Below are 20,502 nucleotides of genomic sequence, written 5' to 3' on the forward strand. Positions count from 1 at the left end.
AAAATGCTCTACTACTAAAATTAGGGGTGTTAATAAACATTTGAGAGTATATGTAACTTATGACTGTCTTCTTTAAAGAAGAGGCTGTCATTAATATCTTTTCCAGATTATTCACTCTCATTTCCCTTTTATATTGTGGTACTGATTGGATATAGCTCCTAAATTGTAAATATCTAAAGAAATGTACTTGGGGCAAATTAAATTCAGTCTCAAGTTGGGCAAAGGATTTCAAGGTACTACCCAACAATAGATCTTTTATCTTAGAAATACCAGCGTCTTTCCAAACTTTGAACCCAACATCTGAACATGATTGAGGGAAATCAGGATTACTAAATACAGGAGCAAGAACAGAATATTGATTTGTAATACCAAAATACCAGAATAATAATGTAAAAATAGTCTGTCCATCTGTTAGCCCTTAGGATCATGAGATAAGATATCTGAGATAATAAAAAATAATAAAAATAATTAAAGATAAAAAAAAAAAAAACGTATCTAACCATGTAAGATAATAACTAAAGCCATGAAAGTAGCTTTTATTTGACCTCTTTATGACAAATATGTGTCCACCCAAGGCTATTCCAATTATTTCATGGAGAGGAAAATTTAAATAATTTGAAATAATAAAATAAAATAAATACTTAAATAATAATAAAATGCTTAAATAATAATAATAATAACAACAAGATACTTAAATTAAATTAATGATTATGCAACTAGTAATAATAATAATAATAACAAGGACGATAAAGTGCTAAGATTAAAATAACAGCTATAATAACATTAGCAACATTTACATTTTCAGGTGTTGTTATTTGATCACCACTTGCTACCATTATACTTTGTAGCTACTTATTATTAATAGCCCCCAAGACTATAATAAGGCCAGACAGACTATTTCAGCATTTATTTATTGGCTTAAACACCTACTCATTAGTCGGCCATTTCTATTCCATTCAGCAAGATAGAACTAAATCAGGGTTTAGGTGTCCTGCCATTGGAATGCTAATGTTAAAATAGCCTGTACCACTATTAGCCCTTAGACTCATGAAATAAAATATATGAGATAAGGATACTTATCTAACCGTATAAGATAATAACTAAAGCAATTAAAGTGGGTATTATTTGAACTATTTACGACAAGTATGTATCCACTCACAAGGCTATTCAAATTATACCATGGAGATAAAAATAAAAAAATAAAGAATTAAATTAATAAATAATAGAATAAATGCTTAAGTAACAATAAAATCCTTAAATAATAATGATAATAGTATTAATAGTAATATCGAAGAAATGCTTAAATTAAATTAATAATTATGAAACTAATAATAATAATAATAATAGTAACAAAGACAATAGAGTACTAAGATTAGGGTAACAGCAATAATAACCTTACATTTTCGTGTTGATATTTGATCACCAATTGCTATCATTATACTTTGAGGCTAAATATTATCAGTAATAGCCCCCGAAGTCTAACATAAGGCCAAACAAACAATTTTGGCAATTATTTTTCGGCTTAAGCACCAACTCATTAGCAGGCCTTTTCTATCCCATTCTTCATACTTTAAAAACCTGTAAGCCAATTATTTTTTGTGGGATTCGATCAATAACATTATGCTCTTGGCCGAAAAGGAAAGAAAGAAAAAGAAAAAGCAAGGAGGGGGGGGGGAAGTCAAGCTATTGAGGCCTGTAGGCCTGTAATCTAAAAGCTGCGCCTTTTTTTTTCTTTTTCCTCTCCCATTGAGGCCTCTCCTAAACCATATATGTTTGTCCACATTATATAGGCAGTCACTGTGACATAAAATAATTACCAACAAAACAAAATATGTAGTTACGAATTAAACAGAAAATCCATCCATCTTCTATATGGGTCAGCGGTTCTCATTTCATAAATGGACTGATAACAAATGAACCACTGAATTGTGTCATTTCATCGGAGATGACCCGTCGCTGGTGTCGATTTCATTTACAAAGTTCTCTGCGTCTTTGAGTGAGTCAAACCTGTAGTTAGTGCCACCATGCTCAAAGCATAATATCGCCGGGAACATTGTATAGTACCTTATTTCCAATGCTAGGAGCTTCTCTTTCACCGGTCGGAGAGCCCTGATTTTGGCTCGGACTGCTTCACTCGTGTCGGGGAAGATGTTTATTCTTTTCTGATTAAACAGCAGCTCGCCTTTTTCGCGTGACAAGCGTCGGATCTTCTCTCGGTCCTCATCATTCCAGAATTTGACTATAATGGGTCGAGGTTTCTGCTGTACGTCTCTCCTTTTGCGCACGGCGATCCTGTGGCTTCTCGCCAGGCCCAATGGCTCCGGAAAGTTCTCCTTCCCGAGCAGATCAGGAATCAGCTGCCGTAGGAATGCCGTGGTGTTCGTCCCCTCGGATCCCTCTGGAACGCCAATAAAAATCAGATTTGCTTGTCTGCTTTTATTTTCCATGTAGTCCACCCTGTATTGCATGGAGGCCACGTTCTTTTCCAGAGATTGTATGCGTTTTTGCGCGTCCACCACTTCGTCCTCCGCTTTGCAAACTCGTTGTTGTATTTCAACATTTTGCTCTGACAAGTTTGTCATCGCAATGTCCAGTTGGCTCACTTTCTTTTCTATGCCTTGTAGTTGAGCAATAAGTTCTATTTTACTGCTTTCGATTGCTTTAAGAATTACTTCCATTGTGATTTCACCTGCCATTGTTGAGGCGCAGAGGCGCACGGCGCACGCTACAAACAATTCAGCCGGCGTGGAGTAATTCACGCACACACACGCTATTATTAATGCCTCCCAGAGTTAACAGTCAGTCCACAATTAAAGTCTTTCGTTTAGACCATTAATGTTTGTTTCAAAAATCCAATCTGAAATCCATACAGCCCTGTATTACTTTAGACAGACGGGCTCTTGTGCAGAGCTCACTCATGCACGTCCTTCCTCTCCACCACCATCACCCAAAAAGAGATACCATTCTACAAATGTCTTCTAAATACCTAACAGGCTTCTGAAAAATGTAAGTTGCTATATCAGTGGTGCAATTTTTTTCATGTCAAGGACCCCCAAAATTATATGTATTTGGCCTCGGACCCCCCCCCCCCCCCCCCCCCCCATCTCAAAATATTGTGTTCCAGGGACCCCTAGAAGCAAAGATTTGAGTTACAAATGTTTGCTTTAAAAAAAAGAATATATTCAAAGATTTGCACACATTTTCACGTTTTTTCAAAAATAGCAGATCTCTGTGAGCTTGTATATCTGCTATTTTTGAATAGCCAAAGTATAAAAATAATGGTTTAAGTGGTTACACAGATGCGTTCCCGGTTTTAATGGGTTAAAAGGCCAAAATAAAAAGCCTAGATCCCTGAGGAGCAGATAAAGAGTGTATCAGCTCTGAGTGACAAAGAACCCCTTTTAAAAGGTTTTAGACTCCCATTCCAGACACTCTGCACACTGATCCAGAGTGGCATCTCAGCGTATAGTGTGTCTGGTTAAAACATTCAATCCGGGAACGCATCAACAAATGTCTTCTAAATCCTACGATATCAGCTTCTTCATGTCAAGGACCCCCAAAATTATATGTATTTGGCCGCCGACCCCGATCTCAAAATATTATGTTCCAGGGACCCCCAGAAGCAGTTAAAATGTTGTTTGCTTAAAAAATATATATATATTCAAAGATTTGCTAAATTGTTCACTATAAAAAATAAAAATAAAAAGCAGATCTACAAGCTCATAGCGCGGGACTCGGTGCCGCGCTATGAGCTTGTACATCTGTTTTGAATAGCCAAAGAAATCTTCAAATGACACAGATGCGTCCCCGGATTGAATGGGTTATAACATTCAGGTTTAGTTCATCTGGAATAAACCTTAAAATCACATTGACCTGATTCAACCCCGCCCTGTTCACACATTTCCAGTTTCAGCAGCACAAACGCCTTTGTAAACATACTTCCCATTTACACCTGTGAGGAACTATGACAAGTTGACGTAGTCTCCTCTTAGTCCACTTGACAACCTCTAATAGCCACTTATTATTTTCAATAGCTGCAAGAAGTACCACTCAATAAAGAAAACAGGGAGAATCAGACTCAGTCCGTCATTCTGGTCTGTTTGCAAGTTATGTTTTACTGAAAGTGAAAGTTCCAGGATGGAAATGTGTGTGCATGACTGCATGTGTGTATGCATCTGTGGCTTGGTGTGTGTGTGTGTGTGTGTGTGTGTGTGTGTGTGTGTGTGTGTGTGTGTGTGTGTGGTGGTGTGTGTACATGTGTGTGCATGTTTGCATGTGTGTGTTAGGGATGGGCGTTTGGGAATTTTGTAAACCTGTTTGCAGACTATTCGCAGTTTCAGTATCCGAGAACATCATCAGTCAAGGTATGCAACCTTTGTTGAATTTTAAACACTCCATTACTAGTTTTTCGTGCGCGTCGTAAAAAAAGGCTGATGACCACGCACTTACGTTTGTCTTCAATACGGAAGTACCCAAGGCAACTGTTTGATCAGATGCCCCAAGCATTACCACAGGTACAATATCATACAGTTGCATCTTGACTGTTTTGTGGGTGTGTGTGTGTGTGTGTAAACAAGTACTCACCGAGCTGGTTCTGGGTCCCGTGGCTCCTACACTGTCCCTAGCCAGGGCCACAATGACATTGCTCTTCTCCCCAGCCCAGTGCACCACCATCTGGTTGTGGGAGTCGTTCAGGTTGGCCTGGAACAATGGTCAGCAAAAGACAGGATCAATACTGTACTGTATGTTAAAACAGAGACCAGTTTTGCCCATCTTCAAAATCAAGCCACAACATTAAATCTCTGAAATCTGAAACTGTTAATTGTAGTACGTCTCTTCTGGTTTCACACAATCAGTGCACAAAAATCTTATAAGACAGTATTCCTTTATCCACATAACTGACCTAGACAGAACATCTCTGAGCTTTGATCTATTGTAAGAGTGCTCATGCATGCTCTTCAACGTTTCAAAGATCATTCAAGAGATTCCATATTCTGTTGGCTGACAGACTTGAACGTACAGTCAAACAGAAAGTAATCCAAACAGGAAAAAGGAACCAGTCACAAAAGCCAAATTATTTTGTCAAAATCTAGGCTGCAACATGCGCTAACAGTCAAGAATAGAATATTGTCAGCAAATGCAAATTTATCTTTGGCTTCACAGAGGTAAAAATTAATAACAGACAAAATACAATACATAATCAAACCACAAAAGACATCTAATGGACTGTTATTGAAGTACAATGGTTTCAAAACTAAACTACCTTGGTACCATGTAATCATAACCTGGCTGAGGGCTGTACAAAGACTGTGTGTGTGTGTGTGTGTGTGTGTGTGTGTGTGTGTGTGTGTGTGTGTGTGTGTGTGTGTGTGTGTGTGTGTGTGTGTGTGTGTGTGTGTGTGTGTGTGTGTGGCGCGTGTACGTGCTTGCCTATGAAAACTTTGAAAAGGACCTTTCTTTATTTTCTTTATTATTAAAGAAGCTTTTCTGCACCTGTCTAGAGGCACAAACTAAGAACCAAACAACCTCTCAGAGACAAAGTTCATCCCTCTTCAACATGAACACAACTTCTGCTTTCACAGTTTCAGGATGAATACATGCCAGCTATCTTTTGTGATAGCAAGACAATGTGATGAAATCATAATCGCAATACGACAACATTTGCATCTTTGGTTTCATTATAAGTTAACCTTCCCTTTTCCTCTCACTATTCTCTGCCTTGACAAATAAAGGAAGTATATCTGGTCAGTGGTCACAAAGCAGTTAAGACGTCAGTTTTCGATCTTTACCAACTAACAACATCTCTCAACAACATAATGGGTTGTTCAGCATTGTTCAGCTACGGTGAATGATCAGGTTACGGCAAAATTACGTTCAATTACTGTAGCTTTCACTCTTCTGTCGTTTCTTTTACATTTCATCATAAAACAAAGTGATGTTCTTTTAATTGGTCTCCTATTGATTTATCATTGAAGCACTTTGCAAATAATAAATACAGCATCCACTAAATAATTTGGCTTGCATAAAATCATCTATAAGATACCAAATAATTAATGATGATACTCTGACTAAAAAGACCAAAAGTTTTGTTTAAATGACTATTGCTCTCCTGAGTGCTGCCTTCATAGTACAATTCAGTTGTTAGGGTATAAACATACAGTGTCAATATTCTCCAATGACAATATGTTTCAGCAGTGTAAAAGAAAATAATCCACCCAAATCATCTCCGTCTTTTATTTTTGGAGAGAGTTTTAGTCACTTTTAGCTTTCTTTAGGAAGGAACGTGTAGAGAGACAGGAAGGGGAAACGACATGCAGCAAAGCGAGTGTGCTTGATGCACCATCACTGCACCCCTTTTCACGGTCTCTTTAACCACTTTCAACCTGGCTGACATCCCTATTTTGAGAATGTCATTATAGAAGAACATTTTCCAAAATGTTGCAATATTTTTTGAAACATTTGAAACAATTTCAATCATTTTAAGATAGATAAAATAGCCCAGCTACAAGCTCAGAGATGCAATGTGTTTATTCACACGTCTGATTTAAGAAAATAAAACACAATAAACATAGAGCAATGTTGTGATTTGTGTCATCATTATAGGAAGATTAGCGAAAACTTGACAATTGTGAGCTTTGGTCCATAAAACTCTAAAGCTCTAATGCTGAACAGACCCAGATGGAAATCTGTCCCGTGTTTTAGGCTCCGTTGGCCACAGTGTGCACGCCTGGCGGCTGCCAGCAGCTCAGTCTGGGACCCACTGACAACCACTAAGATAAACTAAATTTGCAGGGCTGCAGCAAATTCTGGTAAATTGTAACACAGAGTGAGGCCTTGTCAAGAGTCAAGAAACAAGTATCAAGAAAATGTATTTGGCACTACTCATACAGGTACAAGCAGCGAAATGCTAGTGTCGCATGGTCTGCAAAACTGTGCGAAGGAACATAACACAACAATAACACTGGATATAATAAGAACAAGAATAACACAAACTAAAGTCCTAATGTGTACAGCTGAAACTGAAATCTGTTTGCACACAATACTGAGGAATAAGGGTGCTGGCTTCTCAACTACTTAGCTTCTGTAGCCCTGGGTACATTGAATGAATCCACCGAAAAAAACAGACACCTAGTCTGCTGTCTTGATTATAAATGTTTTTAATTTCCTTTTTCTTGTCTTTGATCATGTATTACAGTAACTGTTAGCTTAGTGGCACGGTAAAAGACAATGTATCCCTCAATGTGTTCCCATAGGTTGGTACATAAAGGCCTGAATGAGCGAATGAATAAATGATAAGGAGACTACTGTATGTACTGACTTAGGACATCAGACAATAACTGAAAAAGTCATGTAATCTCCATGTTGTGCAAAACTGATCTTTGATGTAACTTCCTCACCACAGGAGAGGAGCAGCCTCAAACTCTCAACTGATATTTTCATGACACCAACCACCTGACGCTCATTGTTGGTGGATCCCCTCAGAAGCTTAAGAGCAGATTAAATCCATGCTGGGTTGCCTTTGTCTAGAGTGGTATCTGCATGGGTGTCTGGCAAAACATTTACGATCGTTCTGAATGAATTATAGCCAACAAATCACATTTGGGGGAAAAGGAGATTTCCAAAATAATTAAAGTGACACAGTTAATTTAACAGTTCCTCGGGGAAGGACTTACTGGTTGGTGCAGAAGAAGTCACATTTCCCAGAATGTTTAGCTCACAGAGCTTTATTTCTCAATCATGAACGTCAATCAACAAACCATGATGCCAGACAGTTCAAAGTAGAGGCAGGATACATGATGTCCCATTGTTGTTAAGTTTTCTCTCAACTTCCTAACACAATTCAAGAATAATCCACTACATCCACTGCAATATTTTAATTCATTAAATCCCACTGTGATGACAACACAGGTTAAAGGGGAAATGTTAGAGAAACAGGAACAACTTATTTCTGATACTTAAAAGTATATTTCCTGACCAAGGCTCCATTGTAGCCCGACAGCACGTCGAGGGTTCGAGTCCGATCCCGACGGCCTTTGCTGCGTGTCACTCCCCATCTCTCTCTACCCGTTTCCTGTCAAAACTTCACTTCACTTTCTTTACTATTTCCATTTTCATCCCCCGTCTTGGGGTTGCATGTGTCTGTTTATCTTTGTCCTGCTGGGTTTGCACTCAAGCCCTGTGTGAGTGGATTGCATGATGTGAGATAATGGACTCTTTGCAATGTTTAGCCTATTGCTCATGCAGCCTTTCGCCCCGACGACCACATGGCCATGACATCTCAACTCCTCAAAATGATGTTCCAGTGGCCTGGGCAGCAGTGGGCAGTGGCACAATGGAAGGATGTCAACAGAATGAGTTACAGTGAGTTTACATTAGGGGCTGTACAACTCAATATTGACCAGGTTAGTCCAACGTCACTAAGGTTTGAATACATTAGGATCATTTGGAGTCGGGAAGGGACATTCCATGTATTTCACCTTGCTGGAAATGGCAAAAGCGGCACACCCAGGGACAATGCAATAACAAGTTGGGCTTTTCTATTCAAGCAAGCAAATCGTCACCTAGGCTATACAATAAACACAGTGAAAGTGCTTAGAAAAGGGCTACAAGTACTATAGGCTACTATTATGCACCAACAACAAATACAATTATAGCATTATAATGTCTTTAATGTAATGTCGGCATCGCATCTCCACAGACTCCACGGCGGGAGAAAAAAAAAGGCAGCTTACTGCGCTGCTGCGCACATAACAGGCGGGCTTTCACTTATGACATCACATAATATACATACTGTATGCACATAACACTCTAAGGTGTTAAAATAAAGGTGCTTACCCCCACGCCCCCAATGTTAACTCTCGCTACGGGGTAGTAGTTTAATATAATAATCCATATCTTTCAATAAAGAAGTGTTTTAATGCCGTCTGTGGCCGAACGCTATTTTTCGCCCTCGTTTACCGTACTTCCTGTTTACATTGAGTGTAATTCCGGGTTTCACCAGATGGGCGCGTCACTACCGCCCATTGGGAACTTCCGACAGAATCGGCCACAGACGGCATTAAAACACTTCTTTATTGAAAGATATGGATTATTACATTAAACTACTACCCCGTAGCAAGAGTTAACATTTGTGGCATGGGGGTAAGCACCGTTTTTTTCAATTTGTACATGTTTGGAGTGTCTACGGGGTATAGTGCTGAAAGTCGCTGTGTCCATGGGGGGTGAACCCTACAACTCTCGTAGATTGAAAACGTCAGAATCATAAATACGTCTACGAGAGTTGTATTCTACAGCTATAATGACACGATCTCCACGGCGGGAGGAAAAGGGGGGGGGAAAGGCTATGCACCAACAACACAAATACGTTGAGCATTAATTTATAGGCCTAGTGTCTTATCACTCATAATAACATGTCGCAATCTCCACGGCGGGAGGAAAGGGAGAAAAAAAAAGTCAACTTCACCTCGGTCTTTTTTCTTCTCTCTCAGTCTCCGATTTGAATTCACGTGCATGAGAAGCACAACAACACACTCACAGACAGAGGTAATGACGTGACGTCGCACCGGCACCGCTCGCACGGAGGTGTGATCAAAAAGGTGGTCAACTCAAAACAAATCCGACTCGGTGCAGTGGAGTGGCGGTGCCAGTGTTAGAGTGTACCTTTTATTATTGCATTTTCATCATTTATTTCAACACCCGAAAAAAATATGTCTGTAAAATATTTTTTAATAAAAATAAATAAAAACCAATATATTCTAGCCAATCTGAACTGGGGGGGCACAAAGTCTTATCTGGGTGGGCATTGCCCCCCAATGCCCCCCCATAGGGCCGACACTGAGCAGTGATAAGGAACATGGGCAGAGGTCTACTATAGGAGAAGATGAGTTTCATGTACCACTTGCTGCTATCCTCTTCTTACATTAAAATTGGCTAATGGGCCGGCGGACCACGTCGTCACACTCATGTCACTATGACTCAGCCATAACCATATAAGGACTTCCCAATGCAGCTACACCCAAATATGGAGTGTGTTGTCTAACCTCAATGTGTCGTCATGGCATCAGGCGCAAACAAATCAGTCAGCTCCATATATATGGGCACCAAAGGGGCATTCCCATATATGGTTGGCATATACTGATGACAATATGAGCCATATAGGGGCGTACAAGTGACAGAGACTGACAGATATAGAGATCTCCATATATGGGCATATTGGTTGGACTGGTGGACCATCAACACAGGATTTGATCATCCAAGGCTCAAATTATTAGTATCGACACCAGCACCAATAATAATAATAATAATAATAATAATAATAATAATAATAATAATAATAATAATAATAATAATAATAAGAGCAGCTATCTGCACATACAAACACAAAACGTTTGTATGTTTGGGGAACCCTGTGGTTAGAGATATATGGCCGAAGCTGTGAATAGACAATTAATGTATTGACATTCATGGTCCTTTAACTCTAAGAGTGTACAAATGTACCATTTTACAACTCTCAGTGTTAAATGAATACTGAGGACTTTAAACAACAGTCCTTGGTTGTGCCGTCTGTCTCGTCTGTACAACTCTGTTTACACACTCCTTTTTGTTTACTGCGAGAAGCAGACTGACAATAAAGTAGAATTAAAAATTAAGTGATACAAGATATAAAACACATGATTGACATCAGCTGCTTTCCTCTGGGTAAACAAAGAGAAGAAATGCTATGCAGTCATCGTTTAAATTTAATCATTATGATTAGCTCAAAAACTTTTTTTTGTCACAGATAAATGCCTAATGCACCAACAGGAACAGACACCTAAATATAAATATAATATGATGAACAACATGCTTTGAAAGCTCTGTTAAGTTGTGCTTGAGTCTCATGGTGTTCATGTATTGTAATGTTAACCATTTTAGCCCTATACTTCGTTGTACAAAGTGAAAATAGCCGATCTACAAGCTCACAACGCGCTGCGATGCAAGTATAACGCCCAAAATGCCCAAAATAACGATATTGGGCAAAAAGTGGCAAAAGATTTCTCTCCCTTCTCTAATCCTAATAGTTCTACCTTAGCAGAGGGAGAGGAGTGTTTAGCACCTTCAGTGGTGTTTCACACCACTGCTATTCAACAATAACATCATTATCATAAAGGGGGTAAAAGCGCTGTGGCTTAGAGAAGGTCAGCAGCTGAGTTGGTCCCAAAACCATGATGTCATCTCTGCAGAACTGGCGTCCCCTCTCAGACGAGCGCTCTCGGACTGGCATTCACACTCTGGTCTGTGCTGTGCTTCCAGCCTGTGTATTTTTGGCAAAAGACGGACAACACAATTGAGCTAGTGTGTTCCGTCAGCAACAGCCAAGTTCCTCATTTTGGCATTTATGTCAAGCTAGCCTTTGCTGCAGTGAGATGAGATGGAATGCTGCTTGGTAACGCGTAGTCTTCTGGGAAAGGAGTCTTTATAGTTCTTCTGAAGGTAGATGAGCGATAACAAACGGAGTCAGTCAGCCATCCAGTGAATATAATGGACCAATCATTTATACTCGCCTATTATAAATAGAGCCCAATCAATGCCAGATTTTTGGGTCCAATGCCCATCCTGGTTTTGTAGCGTCCTACACCACAGCTTACGTATATTTTGTAATGTAGTAAATTATGTGGATCTCGGGATCTGCACTTCCCAAAAATATTGATACATCCGCAAATCTCTATATACTGTAATTATGGAGTACCCTGATCATCAGTACCATCATTATGACATAGATAGTACTGATGTCAAACCGGCCTGGACTCCATATTTGGGCATGGCTGACACAAACTTCATATATGGGCATAAAAGGGACACAGATTGACGGATGAGTAATGAATAACCGGGTGAGGTAGGTAGGGTTGTATATCCATTTCTGTACGTGGAGTACAATATGGAATTTTATGGAGATACAGAGATCTCCATATGGCAGGGGTCTTCAACAGGGGGTCTGTGACCCCTAGGGGGTCTTCTGAGTTACTACAGGAGAGCAGCCAAATCTTTGTGTGATAGGAGCTTCAACCCTCGCATCCCTATTCTGAGGGGAACATTAGCCGAAAACAGCAGATCAACAAACCCCATATCTTTGGCAGGTTTGGTGTAGATGAGTAAAAAGAGCAGACCAAGTACAAAGCCAAAGGTCAAGTTCTAAGTACTAAGTATTGATTTGAGGGTTTAAGTGGTTTAAATTAATACATTAACATGAACCCAACATATTAATAGAGAAGATAATGTGTAAACAAGTAAACAAAGAAAAAACATACATTTACACAACACTGATGATTTTTGTTAATGTACTCCTGGCAGGGGGGCGTGTTCTAGGTACCGTCTGTAGGTGGGGTGACAGGTCTGGCTCTGCAGTGCCAGCTCACAGGCGCACCTGCAGCACATTGTTTAATGAAATGGAAGAACAGGTGCTGTATCCACAAGTTTCCTAGGGCATTGTGGGCATCACTTCCTGTCGATTTGATCCCTGGTACCTGATCAAATCGACAGGAAGTGATGCCCACAATGCCCTAGGAAACTTGTGGATATAACAGACACAATATGTTTGTGCTCTCTGTTGCAGTGAGGCTGGGTCCAGAGTGAGAGCCACACACACGTCCTCATTCTCATGCTTTTACTGCAATGTGTTATAGGATTAATGTCCCTCTGTGACTGTTTCAGTTCCATTTTATTGGACTTATGTTAAGGTCACTCTGTGACTAGTTACTTTGTTTCTGCTCCTGTGGATGACCGTTTGTTTTGATGCATTATTCCCTGGACTTGGAGGAATAGAACTACCTACTTAAGGAAGCTGCCCTGTGCTGTGTCCTTCCTTTTCCCTGGGTGGTGACTAGTTGGTCACAGTGCTACACAATTTAATAGAGGCCCTCACATCTAGACCAACCGACCAACATGCCCATATATGGCGATCTCTGTATCTGTCCTTATCCATTTTATGCCCATATAGGGAGGACCGGCCGGCCAGTCCTCCCTTAAGCCAATTTTAAGATAAGATAAGAAGATCATCATTTGTTTTTGTTTTTTACGTCCGGAGACTCCTGTCCAGGACAGGCAGATAAGATAAGATATGTAGTGGGGGATCTCTCTATCAGCTAAAGGGGTCCTTGGCCTGAAAAACATTGAAGGCCCCTGCCATATGGGCATTAAAGGGACAGACAGACAGACAGGTACCACGAGTAACGCATAACCGGGGAGGGTTTGCATTCCCAACTTGCATTGTTCTAAAGTCATTTAAATTACTTAGTTATTTGTCATCAAGTGAAACCCGAGTAATAAATGTATATATTTCTGCACGTGGACTTAATGAGGAGTGCATACAGTATACTTTAAATCTGCTCCCATGTTAATCTATTGCCAATGCAATGTAGTTGACACTGTCTATAGGTGTAGAAACTATGTTTTTTCAGGGAAACTCTCACACTAATATTGTTCTTGTCAAACAGTTTATGGGTTAAGTATTTAAAAATTAGTATTTCCATTTTCCGGTGAGGCAGTTTGACTTTGGCTCGTCTCTAAATGGACATGGCGATCTTTATAAATGCTTCACTAATAAGAACACAACTTGAAGAATAATGTTGGTGACGTGTAGTCTCCCGTTGCCTCCCACAATTTTCAAATGTTTCCGGTCATACAGTCTGGGACTCGGAAGCTCTGACCATGATTAAAATATAAAGAGGAAGTGAAGCCTCCTCCCCACTTCCGTTTTATCTTTACAGTCGCGCAAATGTATCCTAATATAAATCAAAATCATCTAAGCATATATAGCTTGCTGTTTAGGAGAAATGGAAATAAAAAAATAAAACGTAAAGATATTTTAAAATATATTTTCGTGACCGGAAATGCCAGCTTCCGTTACTCGGATTTCGGGAGGTGTAGTTCCAGACTCCATATAGCATTCGGAGATTGTGGAATAGTTGTCTGGCTACGCGAGACTAGTGACGGTATAACTAAGAAATTCACAGAAATATCGTACTTTGTGAAAATAAGAACTTGAATGAGTTGTCATTTCCTGGTTTGAGACATGGCATACCATATTATTTATAGGTTTACAGGGTTTTGATCTGAGTCGCTTCTCCTCACTGACAATCCTATTGATGTAAGGAGCCTTGCATCCAACTCAGTGGATCCTACATAACCAAAACTAAAGATTGACTGTCACTCACTGCTTCTTCTTTTTTTTTACGTACACAGACACGACACATTTGGCCAGTCACTGAGGCAGTGATGAATTTGTCCGATTCGTAAAATCCAAATGGTTCGCAGCCTCAGTATAGAGATGTTTCCCCCCTGTACTCCCTGTGTTGGTTGTGATCCATCAATGATTAAACTATGCCATTCAAAAAGCTGAGATGCTCAGATTTACAATCATGTCTAGCATATGGGGAAACTAGCTTTGAAGATTTGCAATTGTAAAATATACACAATACATAAGGTTTACAGTAGTCATATTGTATACACTATTATCACACAATCTGACAGCTATGTCAGTCCACATCAGCCTGCTGGTGTCAATAGTAACATTAATAAATCTTTCAAACAGTGCAGTTCAAGCATTGGCAAATTCAGTTGACCTTGGAATTTACTGCAACAGAGAAATGAAAAGCTGCTCAATGATGAGCATAATACACTTTAAATGTTTCTCACCACTCAAGACTCTCACTGTCATCACTCTCACTCGAAATTTAAAAAATAGCATTCGTTGTTGCCCAAACTTGTCCAACCGAGGGTAGGCTTATGGTAAATAAAAGGCATTTACAACGTATACTTCAAATTCACACACACATTCACAAATCAACAACAGGGGCAGCCATACAAGGTACCAACCTGCTCATAGGACAGGAGCAGTTAAGCTTTAGATTTTTTGCTCAAGAACCGTATATATATATATATATTTAACGTTATAAAACATTTGTCCTGAAATTGTGTGTGCACATGAATGTTGCTACTGATCCTGCTATTAATTACTGATTATGCTTCAATTGTCCTTACTATACTATACTATACTATTCCTTAGTTTGGACCTCACCTAATATCCGACAGATTTGGCCCATTGTCATATCATTTATATAAATATGATAGTTCTCTAGGTGCTTGCAATATTCTTCAAAGAGAAAACCATGGTCTATAATGCATTAAAACTGGCTTCTTAAGCCTAGCCTACCCCATCTCATTTACATTTTCCAATCTCCAGAGACTGACTAAAGCCTGAGTTATACTTGGTTGCGTGCCGTGTCACATATCAGAAATAGCAAATCTACAAGCTCACAAGGCGTCATTCTGCAACGCGTTGTGAGCTTGTCGATCAGCTTTTTCAGCAAAATTCGACTGCGGTCCGAATAAATAAAAGACGCTTTTTCGCTCTGCGAAACTGATGTGGAAGCTTGCATTGACTTTATAAGGTTTTTTAAAAAAACATATTATTCGCATGAAAAGCATCGCCCCCGGTGTGTAAGGACCTTAATAATAAGGCTTTATTTATTAGCCTACCTATTAGAAAAGAGACACAGAATAAAGATACACTTAAAAACATACAATTATATTGAGTATAAACACAGAAAAAAGCTGCAGGTGCCAGTTTCCAGTCCAAGATCTCTTCAATGTTGGGAGTCGGGTGTAGCAATCAGTGAGCTGTAGGGTTCAGATAGATGGCGTTTGATGTGGTATAAACATGTTATGTTGTGGTCACAGAACCAACAAGGCTACCCCCCTAACCAGAGACAACACACAGGACAAACAAACACCATCACTGTCTGTCCACTTGAGATCCCGCCAGCCAATCATTACTGCTCAACAAGCAAAGCACTTAGCAACATCAGCTGTGCCTGGCGGTGGCTTGTCACTGCATGAAACCTGACACTGTTCAAGTCTGTCTTAGGGCTATTTGTCCTATCTGCTCTGTTTGGACTGTGGTGTCACCAGACAGGATAGAGATCTAATCCCAGGGGGAGTGGTGTACCTTCTTATGTTGATAACATAGAAGGACAGACAAAAAATCTAGACCAGTGCCTGATCGATACGAAGTTTGATGATATGCCCTTTAACCCATTTAGATCTGTTGTAACCTATGCGTTGTTATACCTTTCAATCCGGGACCCACCTCTGTGCCTCATTAGTTGTTGCTATAAATATAGCAACATCATTTATTTTCTTCTTTTTTTTGTAAGAATTTGAATGTTTTCAGAAAACTTAGGTTAGGTTTCAGAAGGCGTTTTTAGAATCTGCCTCAAGTCTAAATGTCATCTTTATCGTTTCTTCCTTTTTCTCTCACCTGGCTTCCCCACATAAACCCCTAGCATCGCCTGGGGCGAACATTTGGCAAAAATGGCAAATCTATAATCTCACAACATGTCACGATGCAATGTGCTGAATGTAAATCAGCAATTTTGCTTAAGAGACTTGGCATAGAGAGGAAAAAAGGAGGGGACCAATAAAGACCCCTGAGGGAGACTAGTCAACTAAGTATATAGGGTCTAAGTGGTTAACAGCCAAGTTAGACACGGACAGTTTCCTGTGCAGTGTTATTCTTTTGCTGCATGCATCTCAGTCAGAGCACTCCTCTAACATTGTGTTTCCCCTTTTACTCTCAGATCTCTTTCAGCTCTTCTGTCCTTCAGCATGTTTTACCCTTTGCCACTTACTCAAGACATGCTGGTTTGTTCTAGCAAGTTCTAGCAACAGATGCACCACCTAGGTTCAAGTCACACCGTCCTGTGGTGTCCTACTCCGCTATTTCACAATCGCAACAACCATCCTGCTCTGCCGTCGCTTTACAAGACCACATTTTTTTGTTTCAGTTCCTAAATACTGTAGCAGAACAATGTAGTAAGGTAAAGAAATAGCTATAAGTGTGCACAGCAATCATATTCATGGCACACATTGTGGTGCTTTTGAAGGTGCTGTGTGCATGCATGGGTCCTCTCTCTATATGCACACACACACACAGTATATATACAAACATATATGTATATATATATGCTGTTTGATATAGTAAGCTTTTTGTATGTGCACAAGTTCATATAATGTGAATGGTCCTCTCTCTATATGTGCACACACACACACACACACACACACACACACACACACACACACACACACACACACACACACACACACACACACACACACACACACACACACACACAGAAAGTAGAACCACATATAACCGGAAAGTGTCGGCTGTTATTTGCAAAAAGCACTTCCAGTAGAGCCCACAACAATCATGCCTGCGGTACTACAGAGCAGAACAGTGGACAAAAAAAGCAAAACACATTTCTGCACACAGAAATAGGTGCCATGTACATGACAACTCAGAAGCTCAAATATAATATTCCTGTGATGAACCTGCAGTGTATTAGTAAGCTTATCATTTTGATTTTAGATTTTTCAGAAAGTTCATTCTTTCTGCTCCTGTAACACAAAGGTTCCCCTCTTTCATGTTTATCTTATCTAATACTGAATAAGATGGGAGAGATGATTCACCGTGGCACTGCATGGCGCCTGATATGCGCCTTTCTTTTGCCTAAATTAAACAGCCATCATGCCCTAGCAGGTTCTAGCAGGTTCCGTTTTTCTCAATATGTTACAATACAAAAAGGTCAAAGCAGGATTGTTATTGAGGGGGGGAATATGCTTTCATTCTGGACTATAGTCTATTATCTTAAACCTGGTGATATGGATGCTTTGCCTTTGACCATGGTGCTCGACTTGCGTGACAACAAAACGCACTGAATGTAATTGAACGGAACAAAATTGGTTTGTTTACAAGAACTTGGTAATGACGTCATATGAACAGCTATACGACTGCATGGCGAAATTGTGGAGACATTATGGGTAGCCGGAAGACTCGCCCCAAAACACGCTCGCCCCCATTTTTTTCACGGACCGCTCACCGCAGCGGTTCTTGTATTCTTGAGTTGTATTTGTTTTACTGAGAATAAGGTTAGAAATAAGTTTAGAGTTAGGCATAGTTCTGTTTTACTGAGGTTAAGTTTAGAAATAAGGTTAGGTTTTGGCACCGTACTGAGGTTACATTTAAGAATACGGTTAGGTTTAGTTTAGGCATAGTCTGGTAACGGCTTTGTTTAGGAATAACAAGGTTAGGTTTAGGCATAGTTTACTGAGGTTACGTTTAGGAATACGGTTAGGTTCGTTTAGGCATAGTTTACTGAGGTTATGTTTAGGGATACCAGGTGGCGACCGTTCCGAGGTCGCCGGATTTGCCCCGGGGTGACTGTGTTTTGGGGCGAGCGTTTTGGTATTCGAAATATGTACATTAACACATCTCTTTAACAGCCACTATAGAAGATTTTGATCAACAATTCAACTTGAAAGGTCACATGCCCGTCCCCTGATGAGTCTGACACATTCGGTGACAATAATAGGTAACCAAAGGGAGCCATTTGTCCCTCACCTTCAGGGTGAGGTGAGATAACGACACAAGATTTCCCTGCAAACAGACCTTACTGCCATTTAAGCACAACCTGGCATGAGAATGTAGGTGAGATAAAAACTAAAACCCAAATATGTCTTTAAAGACGCCTGTAACGCCGAAGGTCGTTGAGCATTATTACCTGCCCATACACCTTGGGCATGGGTGGTTGTGCAGCGGCACTCCGGCGACTCCGATGCAGCGGCTCAGCGTCCGAACCCTCCCCGCTGTCCCTGGCACTACGGGCGGCTACATCTCCTCCTCCTCCTCCTCCTCCTCCGGCTGATGAATCCTCTGCAGCGTTTATCGTTACAAATCCTCTATCCTGCGGCAGCACGTAATGCAGATTCCGATGAAAGCTGGCCGCGGAGGAACTTGTTCTGAAAGCGCAGAGAAATAACACACATATTGCACACCGAAGAGAGGGCAGCATCTTCTCTTTCTCTGTTGTCGCCATGTTTGTGTATGTTTCGGCGTTCGTTCGGCGACGGCGAAGGTAGATTCTACATCCCATAGCCCGTTGGGTCGGTTGGTCGCGTTGTGATTGGCTATATGGTTGTCAGGGCGACTCATACAAAAAAAGGGATGTTCATTATCTCCGCCAGGCCGAAGGCCAAGGACAGAGGTGATGTTTTTGCCCCTGTCTTGTGTTCTGTCAGACTGTCAGCTGCAGCTGCATGTGTCTGTGCATGTGCAGTGTCTTTGAATCCATTCCAGAGCTAATAATCGTGGAAACAACTAGACCGATCAGCAGCGCCACATGTCTTGTGCAGCTCGTCTGCCAGTTGGCCAAGGAAGTTACTGCATACAATCAAAATGTTTTGTCCCTTTGGATTCATTGGATCATGACAAAACTCCCCATATATACTATAGGCTACATATACATTTATTATGGAAACTAGATGTCCACCATTTCGCATTTGTTTTAAAAACAAAGCAGATAGGTCTACATGGGCTTCCAAAGTTTGCAGGAGGCGCCGAAATGTAGCCTGGTAAACACCCCCTCCCTCCGGAAATCTCATGCATTGCATTGCATTTGGTTTCAGGAAGGAGGGTCTGGGATTGCTCACAGAGTAAAGCTGCCCGAACCGCTGCGCATACGAACCAATCAGCGGCTGCTAGGGGCGGGATCATCCAATCACCTGCCTAGTAGCTTGAAAAAATGAAACTCCGTCTGTCATCGATTCTGCGCCCGGAGTCTCAGATGCAAGTACGCTGTGAAACAAAATGTGTGTCGCAAGCTTCTTCCATTTGACGGAGTGAGGTTAGCCGAAATGTGGATCTCACATTGTCTGATAAACCCTGAATTTGAATCACATGTTGAGGGGCCTCTACACCAGTGGTTCTCAAAGTGGGGTCCAGGGACTCCCAGGGGTTCTTGGGGGGTTTCCAGGGGGTCTCCACCAAAAGTAGTTTAATACAGCATCACGATTTAACGATTTTAACCACTTTATCCATATATCATATATGTTGGTTATTCAAAAATAGCAGATCTACAACGCAGACGCAGGGCCAAAATCTGTTTCACTTAGACCCGTAGGGGGCACCACAAATGTCACTGTTTGTTGCAGAAACATTACTTTATTTTACCAGTCTTCAGCTAATTTTAAACACAATACATACTATGTACACATGATGTCAGGAGTGACAATGAGTGTCAAACTACTTTTTGATATTCCATTCCAGTAATTTTTTACAATTAAGAATGGGTCCAATAACTGCGTGGCTTCATGTGGATGTCAGACTTAATTTGGCCAGTCTATGATGCCCTTCCTCTGTGACATATGACTCCATATTTGGGCAAGGATGGCCATTCAATTATAACTGAGTATTTCTACATTGCTGTATTGATACTTTTACTTATTAACAAATGTGAGTACTTCTTCCACCACTGATAAAAAGTGATAAAAAAAGTTTCAAAACCTTTATAGTGACAGTGTGCACAAGAAATTAGCCGCTGATTGGTACAGCTGTTTGCGAGATTAGTTCCGCACAGGCACCTAGACAGACAGACAGACAGACAGACAGACAGACAGACAGACAGA

At 40.5% G+C, this 20,502-nt stretch overlaps 1 protein-coding gene across 1 annotated transcript in view; it reads right to left on the reverse strand.

Annotated features, from left to right (window-relative positions):
* sorl1 (sortilin-related receptor, L(DLR class) A repeats containing) overlaps positions 1-18,913 on the reverse strand; it is an 83,334-nt gene extending 64,421 nt beyond the window's left edge. The window contains exons 1-2 of the mRNA XM_080427987.1: positions 18,600-18,913; positions 4,585-4,701 (exon numbers count right to left, since the gene is read on the reverse strand). Coding sequence (XP_080284113.1) covers positions 4,585-4,701; positions 18,600-18,890 — 408 coding nt within the window. The 5' untranslated portion in view covers positions 18,891-18,913. The remainder of the gene's footprint in view (positions 1-4,584; positions 4,702-18,599) is intronic.
* Positions 18,914-20,502: the final 1,589 nt, after the last annotated feature.

This window comes from Gymnoscopelus braueri, assembly GCF_963280865.1.
Source record: "Gymnoscopelus braueri genome assembly, chromosome: 5".
Taxonomy (NCBI): Eukaryota; Metazoa; Chordata; class Actinopteri; order Myctophiformes; family Myctophidae; genus Gymnoscopelus; species Gymnoscopelus braueri.